At 27.9% G+C, this 17,402-nt stretch overlaps 1 protein-coding gene across 3 annotated transcripts in view; it reads right to left on the bottom strand.

The window, feature by feature from the left end:
- LOC119678764 (5'-AMP-activated protein kinase subunit gamma-1) overlaps positions 1–17,402 on the bottom strand; it is a 165,327-nt gene that overhangs the window by 66,787 nt on the left and 81,138 nt on the right. For 2 of the 3 annotated variants that reach the window (XM_038090810.1, XM_038090809.1), the window contains one exon: positions 6,110–6,146. In XM_038090810.1, the coding sequence (XP_037946738.1) occupies positions 6,110–6,146 (37 nt within the window). Of the gene's footprint in view, positions 1–6,109; positions 6,147–6,303; positions 6,472–17,402 lie in introns of those variants that run through there. The other variant, XM_038090812.1, reaches the window with a different exon arrangement.

Raw genomic sequence — 17,402 nt, 5'->3', positions numbered from 1 at the left:
AAATAAACAAAACATTACTGCCTAAAGCCTACTGCTAAAATACATTGCGCACGAAAAATTGTCAAAAAAAAACTCTATATAGAAAAATATCAAAATTTTGTAGAACATTGTTTTGTCTAAATTTTATTTACTTAGAAACTGAAATAAACACAGTAATGAGATTTTACTCAAGTCTTTCAACTGTTAACAACTACAAGCTCAAAGTTGTAAGACTTTATTTATTTGGGAACCAGCGTAAATATAAGTCTAGAGATTAAACAAAAAAATTTCTTGCTAACAGATATTACTTTGGGCTACTAAGTTGACGACTAAGAAATAAAGCCTTCTCTTGCAAAGAGTCAAGACCCTGCAAGTCTTTTAACATGTTTATCCTGCTGCATGGTGCAGAAGTGGTTTTAATTACTAACAGTGATGAGAAGGTATGTGGAGCATTCAGAGAAAAATTTGGAGCATTCTTCGGAAGATTAATGGTCCCTTATGCGTTGGTAACGAGTTTCGTATTAGATGGAACAAAGCGCTGTATAAGGTATACCATAACTTTGACATATCTAAGCATATAAAAACACAGCGGCTGTGCTTTGGCAAGTTAATATAGTGCGGAGTAGGTGACAAACAAAATAAAGGTACTTCAGGAACTGACGATTTTAAGTCGCCTTGAGGAGCCTACTGGATACGGCCTAAGACACTTAGTTGGACACGGTCTGTAATGACCAACTAAGTAAATACGTTGCTTTATACTAATGAGAACCTTTGATTGTAGTAGCAATCCAACAGAATGGATGAACCCCACATTTCCATTAAAATGTATTTATTTATTTGTATATGCCCATATATCAGTAAATCTGTAAATATAAAAGAAATTATATCTATAATTCTCCTGCTTGCTTTGTATTTTTTTTTATTTTACTTCCTTACTTTTTACTTTTAATTAATTTTTTTTTACTATACATCTATTAACAGAATTCAGGGCCAAATCAAAGGAAGAAAGAATTGCATTCATGTTCTAAATTACGTCATAATTTGGAAGTATACATAAAAATAATATAAACAAAGAATGAAAAAACAAAATAAAAATGAAGAATATAAATATAAAAATAGAGAGTAAAAATAAAATTGAAAAAAAAAATATTTTTAACAATACGGTTCCGTAATAAAAGAGATGAACTGATGTGAAGAAAATGCAAGAGGATGACGAGGCACGCTGCACCGGCTGAAAGCGAAATATGTATATAAGCGCATAGAATTTCAAGGTTAAACGAAGGGTACAGCTGATATACATAAAAATATGTGTTAGGTATTTAGGCATATTTATATGGACATATCTACATATTTTAATAAATGAAAATGAATAAATACACAAGTATATACACAATATATGTAATTATATACGTGTGTTCTTTCCATGAGTGCATAAACACTCAAAAGTTGAAGTGATGAGTTGCATTAAGGATAAAATTACGGGGAATATTTCATTTTGCATTTCATCAAGATATTTTAAGTTACAGGGTGTTTTATGACCACTTAGGATTGCTTGTATAAGAAATCGACGAAGAAATTTAAAATAGTTTTTTTTTTTTGGAATAGTGATTTCGATTATGTTAGATCCTATCCTAAATGGAGATGATAAAATTTAGACTTCGGTCATATATAAAGCTTGGACACGCCCAGCGTATGTATGAGAATGCCGCGTTGAAATTCTACAAACTCTAAAGCGACAGCAATGCAAATCTCTACGCAAGGTGTTAACCCTAAACAGGTTATTACACGAATTTGGAAATAAATTAAACATTATGGCTTCTACAAGTCCGACATGTGAATGAGGAACCCATCTTAAAACTCATTCTAACGCGACAAGTTCTAAATTAGAAATGATAATCCATTGAAACTTTAATTTCAAAACTGAACTGGAACGGTCAGTATGTAAGATAAATTGTAAAGAAGGCTTTGATCCAACAAGAATTGTGACGGTATGAAAGAAGCTTCAATAATTTTTGTACTCCACTGTAGGTAATAAAGGTAATAAGATAAGATAATACCCTTAAAAGGGTATTACAGTTAACTTGATTATTACTAATTATTGAATAAATTGCTTAGCCCTTTGAATTTGTAATAGTTACAATGTAGATTGGCAGACTACATTTATCTCGAAACTGATTTATATATACAATAAACTTAATACGTCCTTATTATTAAAATATTTGAAGAGATAGTCGTATATTATGACCTATAGACTATAAGGATTATTGTACAAAAAATTGGAGAGAACTTTTAATTGAAAATTGTGATTAAGAGAAAATTGAAGAAAACAGTAAAATATCGATTTTAAAAATTTTAAACGAATCTACTTCAACTTAAACTATTAGCCGAATACAATTAGCGAAGTTCATCCAATTATATCTATATACAATTAGATATATACTATATAGATGAAAATTATTTATGTGAAGTGTGTTGAAGCTTCGTTAAAATCAAAGTCATGAGTAACATTTATTATTATTTTTTTTAATACAATTCCTTCAGAACTCGAATATAATAATAACTCATTTATGGGTATGTACTTAAGATGTGTGAATGCCAGTGAAGAACAATTTCTATACAATTTTTTTTAATAATTTGGCTTCTTTATAATGTAAACACTAAAAGCTAAAAATAAAATGACGAATAGAACCCACTTGCAAACATTTGTAAAAATTATTATAAAAATATTTTATTTTTGTATTCTATTGATTTATTCGTTTGTTTTAAATAACAAAAGCTATTCTTATTTACTTAAAATACTGTGAATTGAAAGCTTGACATCACAATTTATCATCATATCTATAACTATTTTATAGAAATGCATTCGAAATTTATCTTTTTTGCAATATTTGTATGTATATATGTATGAACAAATATGAATGTAAGTTTAAAGCTTGTTGAAAGTAAATTTATAATTTTTTTAATAGATATTTTTTGAACTATTGAATTTCTTAGCAGAATGCTTTATTTTATCAGATATAGTTCTGCTATTATATCTAGTGCTATAATAATAGCACTAGGTATCACTAGGATCTTGTTTAAATGGTAGATGGCCATAAAAAAGTCAAGAGAAAATAAAACGTTGTGGCCATTTTCAATTGAGATACATTTTATGTACTATATTAAAAAAATAACAGTTATTGTTAAAAAGAAAACAACTATGAAGTCTTATCAATCGCCATTTAAAACAGAATTCACAAAATAATAATTACATTTGCCTTACATAATATTTTTCAAAAATAATTATTATTATTTGCCTTTTACTTTTCCACGTACAAATTACTTTATATAAAGTATACATTATACTCGTGTAAAAGATGAATGTTTTTAAAATAAGAACTGTATACTTAAATAAGAATTCAGACAACTTTTTGCTGTTGTTTTTTTTTTGTGAAAATTTTTTAAATAATTATTGTTTTCGGTCCCTGGCCATATTGTAGTGTTATCAGAAAGTCGTTGATTATGGCACTTTGGATGTGTTTTGATTTGTTTTGTTTCGTTTCGTTTCTCATGCTTAGCCAAGCTCAGGCTACACTTTTGTTTTTATTTCTTATTTATTCAGGTTTTTCAAAGTCAAGGTTAAATTTAATGTTTTGTTTTGGTTTGTAATATGCTTTGTTATTATTTTTTGGCTTTATTTTATTCAGATTTTTTTAGTTCTTTTAATTCTAATTTTTTTTTAAATTTAATTTTTTTTAATATTATTTTTTTTTTGATTTTGTACTTTTTTATTTTATTTTTTTTTTAATTCCAATTTCCTTTAATTAAAGTTTTATCATTATTTTTATTTTCTCTTTAATAATTTTATCTGCACGCTGGTTTGTAAAGAGTTAGATTTGGTTCTGCCCAAGTATAATTTTAGAAGACTTGAAAAAAATATTTTTTCTATAATGACTGTACTTTGGAGGTTCTATTCAAATCTAAACCTTTATGATATATACATATTTCAAAGTGATATTTGTAATAAATTGAGCAACAAACTTAATTCGAAATCAATTAAAAGTAAGAAATTATAATTTTCCATGCAAAATTGTTCATAATAATTAAATTTTTGTTTCAAAATTTTCTAATATTCTTTATGCGTTGCCGTTTCAAATTTTATTAATAAATAGTAGGTACCATATAGAACATAATCTGCCTAGAAGCAGACGAGACTTTCAGTCACATTCTCTGTGACTGCCCAGTGTTGATCTGGGCCAGGAGGATGTCAGGAAATAATTATTTTTTTATGGAAGTCTTTATGAGATACAACATTATTTTTAAAGCAGTAATTTGATACAATACTATATTAAATTTGTAATAATTTTTTAATAACTTGAAATAAAATCGTAACATCTTAAAAAAAGCCAACAGAGCACATAAATTAAGCATGAAATATATCATAATTAAAATAAGAAAGAAAAATTATTTACGTAAATTTAAATATAAGAAATAATTTCAAGATCACTGAAAATGGACAATGCTCGAAAGATTTGTATAATTAAAATAATAAAAAAAGAATTTTTGTTGTTGTAATTCACTACTTTTCGAAACCTCTTTACCAGTAACAAATTTAAAAATAATAAACTTAATTTATACTGTCACAATTATCGCATTTTCGGAATTTACTTATAAATTGTGCAATTAGTTGCAATTTTTATTTCAGACAAATCAGTGAAAATTTTATCCATTTTATCAATAGAATAATGATCCACTAATTGACTTCAATTAACAGAGAGAATGTTACAAAGAAAGATTTAAATATGCTACCCATGTGTGTAAGTGTATAAAATTTTATTTTAATTAATATTTTTCATTATTAGTTTTTAATGAATTTTACGCTAAAATAAAACTAATTATTTGTGTACAAATTTAATTTTATATTTATAAAACAAATTGATGTTCTTATTTAATTGCGTTGTTCAAAAATTTAATTGCTTTGAATTAACTCCCAATTTTAAATGTGCAATTAACGTAAAATGAGATCACTAGTTGTGAAGTGTAAACATTAGCTCTGGTCCACGAGTAACTTTGAGTAACTATGTGTATACACAAGTGCGTTCCACCCACGGTTGCCACTTGAAAATTTTTTTCTGTACCAAAATTGGTTTAAAAAGGTACCATTTCTGTAAAAAAAGGTCCTAAATTTTTATATTGTCTTTTTATAAGAAAATACAATTTATATAAAATGTGCAAAAAGTATAAAACAATACAATATCCACAATAAAGTTGGGTCGCCGAAAATGTACCATTTTTTGAACATGAGTACCAGAGTACCAAACGGAAAAAAAAGTACCAATTTTGGTACTAAAGTACCATAAGTGGCAACCGTGGTTGCATGTTCCATGAAAATCTGTGTAAAGAGCGTAAACTGGCACTTTATTTGTGTTATGCTCTCAGTTGGTACTTTACTTGTGTTTTACTTGAGTTTTACTATGAGTAGCTATTGTATTATATATCATAATTGCAATTTTTTTTTCAAGTATTGTTTTACGAAATTATTATTACGACCAATATTCAATACGTTTTTTTTAAATATCTGTAATACCAATCATTTTTTAAAAAAATTAATAAACTACATATTCAATAGTATTAATTATTAATTTAATAACACAAATTTATAAGTATATTTTTTATTTAAAAAAGCATTTTTAATATTTATGTGTTAAATTATTAACCTAAACCCAGTAATAGTTTAATAGTTTGCAATAAAATATTTAATATTATTAATTATATTGCATAATATTAATTTTAGTTTTAAAATTTAATATATATTAGTGAAAATTTTTTTAAATTGTAGAAGCTTTTCTTTAATTTGAAAATAAAATAGTAGTATTTATATAACATTCCTAAATAAAATAATTACGTATATTAGAATATTATTTAATATTTGTAGATTATTAAGGGTGTCCGATACAGTCAACCGATTTAAAATATTTATTAATAAAAATATTTACGTAAAAACAAATAATAAATTAAAATGAATGATACTTATATATTCTTAAACAAACAACACAGTCTTGGTACTTGCTGTAACTAAAGTTTATTTTTAATTTAATTTATATTTAACAAGAAAAAATTTTAGAGAAAATAAAAAAAAAAAAGTACTCACTTTGCACTGCCAACTGCTGCTGATGTGCCGCCGCACGCTGCAAATAAAAAAAATCAAAATAAATAATTTTTTAAATGAAATTGCAAATTATCTTAATAAACAAACAATTTGAGATTCTACTTAATTTTACTTTATTTTTACACACAACTTTTACGTTAGTTTATTAAGTAAACTCAATGACTGCAAATATTTACATTTTGTAGTAAGGCGCGCACACCGTTGCGTTGCAACGCCTCCACATCTAGCGACTGACTGCGGGCGCGCTGCTTCTTGGATTCTGATGACGGATACGCGTGACGATATATCCAACGCTTAACTGCCGACATATTGCAGTCTCAATTTATTTATTTTAATTTATTTTAATGCAAGAGCTTTTATTTTAATTAATAATAATAACATAAAAATAATATAAATATTATTTTATTATAATTTTTTTGTTGCAACTACGTTTCCGTGAATACTTTTCGTCCGATTGGGACATGTTTTTTTCCTCACTATCGCAAATAAAATACAGATAAGCTTTGAAAGTTTAGAATAAAAAGCTTTTTTAGTCTTTTCTATTCAATGCAAGATGTCGCTAGATATCTTTAAAAGGAAGTTGATATTGTTTGTTTTAAAATTTATTAAATTTATATTCCAATTGTTTAAAGTTAATATTTAAAGCAACCGACTAATAACAGAACCACATTAATATGTACATTAAATATTTAGTTTTATTTATAGTGAATTTTTGTAAGCTTCTATGCAACTTTTCCTACGACGGTATATGTTGTCATAACTATGCACTTAAGATATATAGGTTTTAAATTCTAAATTTTTACATTGATTACACTAACAAAAATCATGATCTAGCTAAAATAAGTATACTCTATTTTGACTACACAAACGACAATACTCGTAGCTGGAAGGATTAATAATTAAGCTAAGAAATTACAGGATTCCAAATAACGTAGTGAAACTTATGGCAGTTTCCTGAGTAATAGAGAACTTCAAGCCAAAATCAAAAGCCACTGCTATACAACAAGAAAAACTACCATAAGGCTCCCGCTTATTTCCGATATACAATTATTTCTTATACAATTTATATCAGCGCTGTCCAGTCCAGATACGATCATGGGCCGCTACGAGTTACTGTGCAGATTTGAGGGCCGCAGATTCAACTACATACTTCAATGGTTTTTTTTTTTGGCGAAGAATAAAAATACGGTGTTAATGTTAAATTAGTTTTATTAATTTATTTATTTGAATTCACTTCGTTGGAATACCATAAAAATAAAATAATGCGATTTTACCAAAACATATCAAGGGAAAATTTGCACTAATAATTTACAAACATATATATGTTATATAGATAAGATAATATAATATTTTAATAAGTAGAAAATTACAGGCAATACAGTAAAAAAAACAAAACTATATTTATCACCAGAAAAATAAATCAGTGCTCAAGAAAACTGCTGTTAAAACACTCCGCCTTGGAGTGAGATCCCAAAGTGAAATATCTTCGACTAACTTTTAACAAAAAAATGTTTGTGGAACGAACATATGGGGGAGAACGGCTTTAAAGTGTATGGAATTCGTATGCCAATATATAAAACAAGAATGAAAATCAAAAACATGATCCTAATATACAAACAAGTAATTAGGTCTAGCTTATTATCCCTGCTTAATATATCGTACAAGTTCCTCAACACACACACTACATTGTTCTGGTATTTTCTTTGCTCTATTTGTTGTAATGCCGCGTCGGTCGAGTAGCTTTCGCCAGCCAGCCTCATTAATGGCTTGCTGTCGACAGTTGGTACTACTGAGCGCACCCAAATCGTTGATCACCTAGTCCTTCCATCGAAAATGCGGATGTCCTCTGCTGCATTTTCCACCTGCGAATCAAACACCTCTCTAGCCGGAGCAGTTTCTTTCATGCGTACGATATGATCAAGCTAGCGAAGCCGCTGAATTTTATGCACTTAACTATATTAATGTCAAACTTCGACGCGGCAAAGGACGACTCACGTCTGTAATAGCCAACTAAATAAGTAAGTAAGTATTTGTTATAAGACTTATTTTTTTCACTTCTTTTAAATTCATGACATTGTTCATCAATTTCTGTTTTCTTATATTTATTGTACTTTTTCTAATATATCTAGTATCATTTTAGGATAGCAATTTATCAATTAAACAGTTTTTGAGGGCATCACAATGGGCAATATATGTCTCCTATGGAAGTGCTAACAACGATCAGCACGCGCCTTCCGAACCTAATCTAACCTAAATACAGCCCATGAAACTATTTCGGATATTGGTTTAATTATTAGTATATTGTTCCTTTATTATCTCACTGTCACCATATTTAAGTCCCATTTAAATAAAGTGCATTATATATAATATTCGACCTTTATATTATAATTTATTTTTTTTCAGCAGTTAGTTTTCAAAGTCTAGCTAAAGTTTGGCAAAAGTCAGGACACAACAGACCCGACGGTCGTAGTGCCACATTCCATATCAGTAATAGAAAAAATTAAAAAATCTTTAATATTATAAATTCGTAGATGGTTTTAATATACGATTTATTTAGACATTCAATCGCCAAACGGCACTAAACATTGACGTAGACGGTATCAACAGGTTACCTATTCATTTCTAAAATAGTTCAAGTATGCTCTATTAAAACTGTAAAATTTCGACAATTATTGGACAGAATGTATAAGTACATATTAATACCAAAATTTGTCATTCTTCCGCAATAATTTTATTTTTATCTAATCATTTTATACCTAGAATGATTTTAAATTTATGGAAACATTTAAATCTACGTTCAATTAGTATAATTTTTATTCTAACTTTTACTGTTGAAAGTTAAAAACAATTTGCATTACAAAAAAAAAACCTACACGGGAAATTCAATTTAGTTGCAGTCACAACTTTTTGGTTTTAGTCTAAATTCTTTGAGATTTTTAAATTGAGCGAATAATTAATTCATTAGAAATTATCTGAAAATTTTGTTTTTAAAATAATAGAATGTTTGTGGAAAAATAATTATGAAAAAATAAATAAAAATAAAATGTAAACAAAATGATTCAATTCATCTGATCAGTGATCTGATTAGTGCCATGATTGTTGTTCAAAGTAGGTGCTATTCAAAAGTATTATAGCAACAATACGAATAATAACTGCTATAATGATATTATGCTAGCTATTATGCTATTATGGTAATAACTATTATGCTATCACCACCGAACCAATTAATATTTATATAAAAAATATATTTATATAATATTAATATAAAAAAATAACTTTTTTTAAAAATAAAAAAATAAGTTTAAAGATTTAAGAGAAGTTAGATGCCACCTAAAACTGTATAACTTTAAAACCCGATATATGGCGATAATCATACTATATGTATAAACAGCGTAGAGGAAAAAGTTGTTCAGAATAGCCGATTTTACTAAATTCCATCATTAAATCGTGGCGTCTAGGATATTGTAATCATGGCGAATTATTTATTCTGTATAATTTGAATTATATTTAACAATATTTTATACTAAAAATATTATGATTAATTTGAAGAATTATTAAAAATTAACTCAGCGAAAAGTAAATTTTTTGGCTTTAATCCATGATTTAAATGACTTTTTAATTTAATCTTTTTTTGCGGTACTTTTTCTTGTTGTGTATTCTTACTAAGCATAGAGTCTTACAGTATAATATATATCTATTCTTTACAAATAACATCTAAAATTATAGATATCAAATTCGCTTTTACGTTCTGTTTTTGCATTTGCGTTTGTTCAAATGCTTTTTAAGCATTTATTCATTTGAAATCTATTCGTTTGCGTTCTATACACATCTTATTTATTATGTTTATAAATTTAACACTAAAAAACCATAGGTTTTGCTTAAAGCACTAAAATGTTTTTTAATATTATTCACAATTTTTTTTACTTAAGAGAACAACAATAAAAAATCTTTCAATGATTGAAAATACTACAAAAACATTGCCGACTTTAAAGAACTATGATTATAAAACCAATGAAAAATGTGGTGTCTTTAGATAGATAGATAGATTAAATCATTTGATCGAAATAAAAGATAAACACTGAACATATAGTGATATTAAAACTACCTTACGAGACTGGGCATATATACGGATGCAAACTGTAGATTCTGCGAAGAGATTGAAGAGTCAGTCAGACATGCGATGTTAGAATGCCATGCGCTAAGGCACATACAAAATAGACTCTTGGAAATGTATACTCTTACGGAGCAGGCAATAAAACTGTGTAAAGTAGGTGCTATACTACTTTTAATTAAAGAAACAGGGCTTAGAGATTTACTCTAAATTCAAGAGGGAGCACAAAAGACTCGACGGCCGCAGTGCTACATCCCATATTCGTCATAATAATAATGATAATAGTATGTCAGCGAAAATTGCGGTTCTATAAAAATTTATTTGTATTTAAAATCCCGAATCATACTAAAGCAAAATCCTGATCGCTGGCCAAATAAAACTAATCATATCTGCATTTCAATTATAGATTACCACTGCAGCTTTAGAAGATAGTATAATGATCAACGAAATTTATTTTATTCAGTTTAACAAATTGACAATGAGATAATAATTATAATATTGATAGTGTATTAAATAACTAGCAAGCATACACTAACTTGGCAACACAGAATAAGTATTTGACAAATCAAAAAATGCCGGCTGATTAGGAATTATATAAAGACATTTCATTTGAAGTATCAAGGCAAGAAGTCAAAGTGAAAAAAATTAAAAGCAAAATTATTGATAAAGACTCGGTAAAAATTCCACCAGCATCGCAGGGAGTGATTCAAGTTTGTCATTTTTCACGAATTTTAGATACTGAATCTCAAAAAGAAGCGCGTCTTCGGTTTGCTTCCTATTTTCTTTAAAAATTCAAAAATGTAGGGTCCACCACCTTTAACAAAATTATAAAAGCGGATGAGGATTGATTCTACAAGCACGATCCACAAACAAAGCAATAAAGTACCAGTGGTATAGAGCCCATAAGGATGTAATCGCTCCATGAAAGGTAGGCAATGGAACTCAGCAACAAAAGTATTTATGTCAATTCACTTCACAAAACTAACATTTGTAGCTGTTATTTCTCTAAAGACTGAACAGGCAGTAACTGCTAAATGATATACTTGTTCATCACAAGTTTTTAAAAATTATTTGAAAAACCGGTAAAAAAAAATGGAACTACATCAATATTTTCTGCTTCACGATTACGCACCAGTTCAGACCTTTTAAAAACGAACAACTTCATTGCGCTCACAGAGATTATATTCCGCGGTCTCAGCGCCTTGTGATCTCTGATCGTTTTCAAAAATAAACAGAAACAAATTGAAAGAAAGAGTCTTCCTTTAGACTTTAGGAGTGCAGTTAATCTCAATATTGCTAACTAAAAAATTTGATTTCAAGAACTGTATTGGAAAGTTGGTTCACCGGCTTCAAAAATTCAATACAATTATAGGAAATAATGGTAAAATAAGATTAAAATTGATAAAAATTAAATTTATAAAAATTTTTTTTTAATTTTTTTTGTAGCTAACTAAGCGATCTTTTGTTAGTCCCCTCGTATCTTCTTACAATCATAAATAGGAACTTCATGATTTTTTTCTATTTATGACTGTCAGTTGTTATTAATTTAATGGATAATATTGCAGACTGACCAGTGAGTGTCGAAGCCTTTCTAAAGCAGATTGGTGAGATTAATATTTTGAAATAAATAAATATAGAGAATATACATAAGTGCATTATTATAAAAGAGCGTTTTCTATAGTAATAAAAAACAATACGACAAAAATTAAAAAGAAATTTATTTATTTAAAAATCTTTGTTAAAATTTATCAAATTTTTTCGGTAATATTTAAGGTACGACAAAAGTTGAATTTAATTAAAATGATTAGTAATCTAAATTAAAAAAAGAAATAAATAAATATTTGCGTTATGCCTACTCGAACTAACACAAAATTTCCATAATTGATAACAATTGATAAAGACGGAAAGAAAAAGCTTTTGAGCAAAAAAAGATACAAATAAAAGGAAGTCAATTCTAAAAACTTACATTGTAAACAAAATTACGTAAACTTATTAAGTCTTCAATTAAAGAAACTGAAAAACTTGCAAATGCGAAGGCAAACAAAAAGAATCTGATAAACAAAACCGAATTAATCCTTGACCTTATTTTTAATTGAGTGGAATTAAAACGTAATGCAGCAGATACACTTAAGAAGAAAGAAAACAATAAGAATAGACACGAACTGCACGGGCTTAAAAATAAAAACAATAATCGTTTAGATACTAAAAAATATTAAACTCGTAAGTCCGCAAATCGCAGATATTTAAGATACGAGCTCGGAAAGATACAGTAAACATCAACGAATTGATTAGGGGCGAGTTTACTATTTTTGCCGATTTTAATTTGATTAGCACTTAAAACCTTTTGGGCTATGACCGATGTCGGTGCGGAGGTTTGGTGTCATGTGCCCGTAATTAATTAAAATTTTTAGCAATTTATTTAAAATATAAATAAATCTAATATAAAACTGTGATAACAAATGCGCCAGATTTGCAAAAAGCAAAAATACTAATAACACTACCTTATAGATATTATAGATATTCGAATGCGATAGAAAAGCTAATACAACCCCTCCTTTATGTGGAAATGTTATTGGTAACAAGTGGGAATTATAACCTTCTATTAGATAATGATTTTACATTGCTATTATAAATCCAAGGTATAAGGTATAAACCATTGTTTGGTACTAGGATATGCTAAACTCATCTAGAAAAGGTCAGCATATCTTCTACAAAATATTATGCAAAGCAGAACTCACAGCTGATCAATGGTGCTTTAGGCAACAAGTACTTCATTCATTGAATGGCTGTTTCCACAGTCTCACAGCTTGAAGTTACGATAGAATGTAAATAACTATGATCGCAGCTTAATTTTAAGTCTAGTTTTTCCTTATTCAGGAAATACTGAAAACATCTTACGCACTCTCAATTTCGGCTTTTATTTTTTGGTCGACGTGTAAATATCTGGTTGCCAGAAGGTCTCTAATTTGAAAAGAACTTAACCATTTTTATTGACTATTCTAAGTTAGTTAATGGACCGGGTAGTGCTGTCTTGTTTTAAAGAACTGAACTTTCCGACTAAAATTTTGGCAGTTAGGATATCACACAGGGATTAAAAATATTCGTTCAGCATTACATTCCACGGATCCAGTGCCATGTGTTTTTCGATTGTTTCCAAATATAAACAAAAAAATTTAAAGGAAGAGTCTTCAGGTGTATTGAGTAGTGCAGTTAATCTTAAAATTGCTAATTGCAATCTTAATAGATTGCTGTCGGGTTACTTATTGTTAGGTAGCCGGATCAACGAGTCTTCCCAAAGTAGTAAAGAAAACTTTTACTTACTTTAGTTTATTTTAGTTACTTACATTTATTTTTTATAAGAAATAATTAATGATTTATAGGGAAACACAAAGCGTTAACTTAACCAAACTTAACTTTGAACACTCAAAATTTATTTTAAAAACTTATATCGATAGAAGTAGTAGAAAAATTATTCCTAATAATAGCTCACTGTACTGAAATGCTTTGTTAAATCGGTGTGTCTAAGTAATCAGAAGCTCGAATGAAACTTTGATTAATTTAAATAATCTTTGAATACCCAGTTTTTCTACAATTCAGAATAAGAGATATATCTCGAAATATATTTAAAATATATAAATGATTTAATACTCTAATAGTCTAGGTTAGTTTAGTTTATATCGGCGATCTCTAGTGGATCCACTTAGGCCTATTAGCACATTTTGTGAGTGTATAAACTCAGGGTTTAAAATTACCTACTAGAATCTTTGACGAAGCTCAAAATGCTGTTTAGTGACAGGTCTTGTAATTGACACTATCAGTCTGTAAGCAAAAATCTATTTCCTAAAGTAATATTAGGTGGAACTGATATTTACGTCTTTGCGTTATTATAAATTAATACCAATTATTTTTTAAAAATAAAATTGATTTTCCACTCAGCAGTTTTTTTACACTTAATACTTCTAATAAATTAATTTTTAAAAAATTATGTGTTTAACAAAAGAACATTTTTTAGCAAATAAATTTACTTAAGATAATATAAAAAAAATTATTTTTAATGTGATTGCAAAATAAATAATGATTTTTAAGATAACTACTAGATAATGTTCACACTTCATAATGCCTATATAATAATTTATAAATGTACATATTTTGTTTTTCACCGACAGTTAAATTTTTTAGACAAATTTGCAATTGAATGACAAAATAGAGAATCGGTATTCAGTTGTAAGTGGCGCAAACTATCAGAGTGGACTGACGTACGTACAGACAGACTTTAGATATAACACAATTGGCGTTGAATTGAGTAACGTCTAAAGTGGCTGACCTTTGGTGCAATAAAAGGAGTACACCAGTCAACAAATCAGCAGAAACGGAGACAAGTGCGATTATAATGACAGTAAATCTCGTTGCGTGTGAGTTTGGAGCGCGAAAAACCACTTGTCATTATTGATAAATTATAAAACCGGTCGTTTCTGGAAATGAACCAAAACAATAACAAAATAATGTTAATAATACTAAATATTAAATTATAATATAAATGGTTAGAAAGTAATTAAATTGGGATAGTATTTATTTCCTATTTGATTCAAACGCGTATCATTTCTACTTCATTTGAGTTATTACTACCTCATAAAAGGCAATAGAATTTATGTTACTTCCATAATTTAATAAAATATGCGAGCGAAGTCATTTTCACCCGATAATCGGTGTCATAACTGAATTATCATGATAATCATTAATTATTAACACAATGCTATAAGATCAGCTAATATCAGTTTAATGACTCTAAGCACTAAAATAATTTTGTCTAATCGGGATGATAATAATTGGAAACTGATGATATTAATAATCGAATTACTGCTTAAATATTAATGTAATAACCATAACTACTTGCAAGAGAGCGAAGTATAACATATAATATATTATATCGAAATATAGAACTTATCGAAATAGTAAAAATAATCCAATGAGACTCAATCAAATTATTCTGGCTTTTCACTCCCTTAAATATAAGGAGAAATGATGAATATAAAATGAGTTCTCTCGTGAAAATTGATTGGAATAAGTGAAGACAATTTTGTTACTTCTGTTTTGAATAATCCTAAATGGGATCTAGCGTTGCGTCCTCAAAATTTTGGAATTACTTTGTCCTTAGTTTAATTCTATGAATAACTGATCTACTAGAATTCTCTTTTTTAAATCTAGCAAGGTTATGGGTTTATGTATTCGAACTTTCCTGACGCTAGGTAGATTGGAGTGCCAGCCTTGTTTCCAAATAGTCCACTTAAGCTTAAATAATGGCCCATTGTGGAAAATCTGGACGCTAGCAAGAAAGAAATTAGTTCAATTGGTTTGGATAGCAATATGATCTGAAAGATACTTAATAGCTTAGGTTACGGCGCTTATATTGGAGTGGAAAATTGCAACTGCTATGGCAGTGACAGGTCATTAGATAACTTTCATATAACTCAATTAGCGATTTTTCGCTTTTTTGCAACCACATTCCTTGCAAGAACCCCTAAGATAGAAGAGTATAGACTAAATCCATTCCGTTGAATTTAGATAATTTAATAGATCTTTCGTCTTTACCGATGAACAGTCTGATAAACTGTCAAAAAAGTGTTTTTCTAAAAATAATTTTTCTTCTGGACGCCAAAACCTGGCATGCACTTTGAATGCGACTGTAATAGTTTGAAAACTTTTATGAAAAAGTAAATATAAATAAAGTTTTTTAATGTATTGAATGAAATATAACAAATCATGTTGAAGGAGTTCAAGGTTAATAAATCTGAAGAAATGACATATCTCTAAATGATCTTGTACATACATATGTATTAGTTTTGCTTCATGTGAACACTTCACTTTTTTGGTATTAAAAAGTAATTCTGCCAAAAAAGTCTGCAAATACTCGTACAACTAATAAATACTGGAAGACTACTAATAATAAATAGTAAAAATGTAAACAATAGAAAGAAGAGAAACAATAACAAAAGCAAATGGAACAATAAAAGTAGCAGAATAGCAATATAAGATCATAAGATCATCATAAGATCAGTAATAGCAGAACGGCTATTAGCAGTTATAGCAGAACGGCTATTAGCAGTTATAGCAGAACGGCTATTAGCAGTTATTAGCATAACGGCTATTTGCAATGACAGAGAACGGTTATTAGCAGTTACAGCAGAACGGCTATTAGCAGTTATAGCAGAACGGCCATTTGCAATTATAGCAAAATGGCTATTTGTAGTGATAGCACAACAACTATTATCAGTTATAGCAGAACGGCTATTATCAGAAAAAGCAGTTATACACATTCCAATTAATTGAAAGGTATTGCCGTTTATTAATAGGAGTTAAAAAAAATTATATGTTACTTATATCTAGTGGTCATAAATCGATATATGACAACTGCCAAAGTATAATAAATATAGACATAGAACTCTAAATTAATTAATATATTAATATATTTTATTTTTTATATACAATTGCATATAAAAAATACATAGTATTTTCTATAACGTATTGTATAAGAATTTAGAAAGCTACTAGTTATTAGGACTTTGATGTTTAAATAAATTAAATTTTATTACTCAATAACTAATTGAGTAACTAACTAGTTGATTTTTTGAATTTCATATGATGTAATAATTATTTTTAAGAAATTTGAAAGAAAAACCAATTCAAACAATAAAATTAAAATACAGTAAATAAATAGGAAAATAAGATAAGATGGTATTTTTTATTTGAAAACAGTGTAAAATGTAAAATTAAAGTTAAAATTAACAAAATAAATAAAATAAGAAAATTTAATTTTATTTCTATAAGTTCTGTAAAAATTTATGGGAGCAGTGAAATTAACTTTTTTTCAAAAATTAATTAATAATATTGTAATAATAATTTTATATAATTTGTTTATCTGCTATTTAATTTTGGAATTTATCTTATCAATTTTAAATTGAATTGTTTTGTTTCAGATTTGTTAAGGTGCGTAATACGAGTACTTTTGACCAATCCGATGTGATGTCAGAAAAAATAAATATTTTTCACTTTAAATATTTCAATCACAACATGAACACGAATAATATAATCCGCAGTATTTTAGATAATTCATATTTTTGGTGACGCTACGACATGACCAGAAACTGTATAACCTAACAGTTTGTA

The sequence above is a fragment of the Teleopsis dalmanni genome, chromosome 2, assembly GCF_002237135.1.
Source record: "Teleopsis dalmanni isolate 2A chromosome 2, ASM223713v2, whole genome shotgun sequence".
In the NCBI taxonomy this organism is placed as follows: Eukaryota; Metazoa; Arthropoda; class Insecta; order Diptera; family Diopsidae; genus Teleopsis; species Teleopsis dalmanni.
This window is presented reverse-complemented; position numbering and strand designations above follow the sequence as displayed.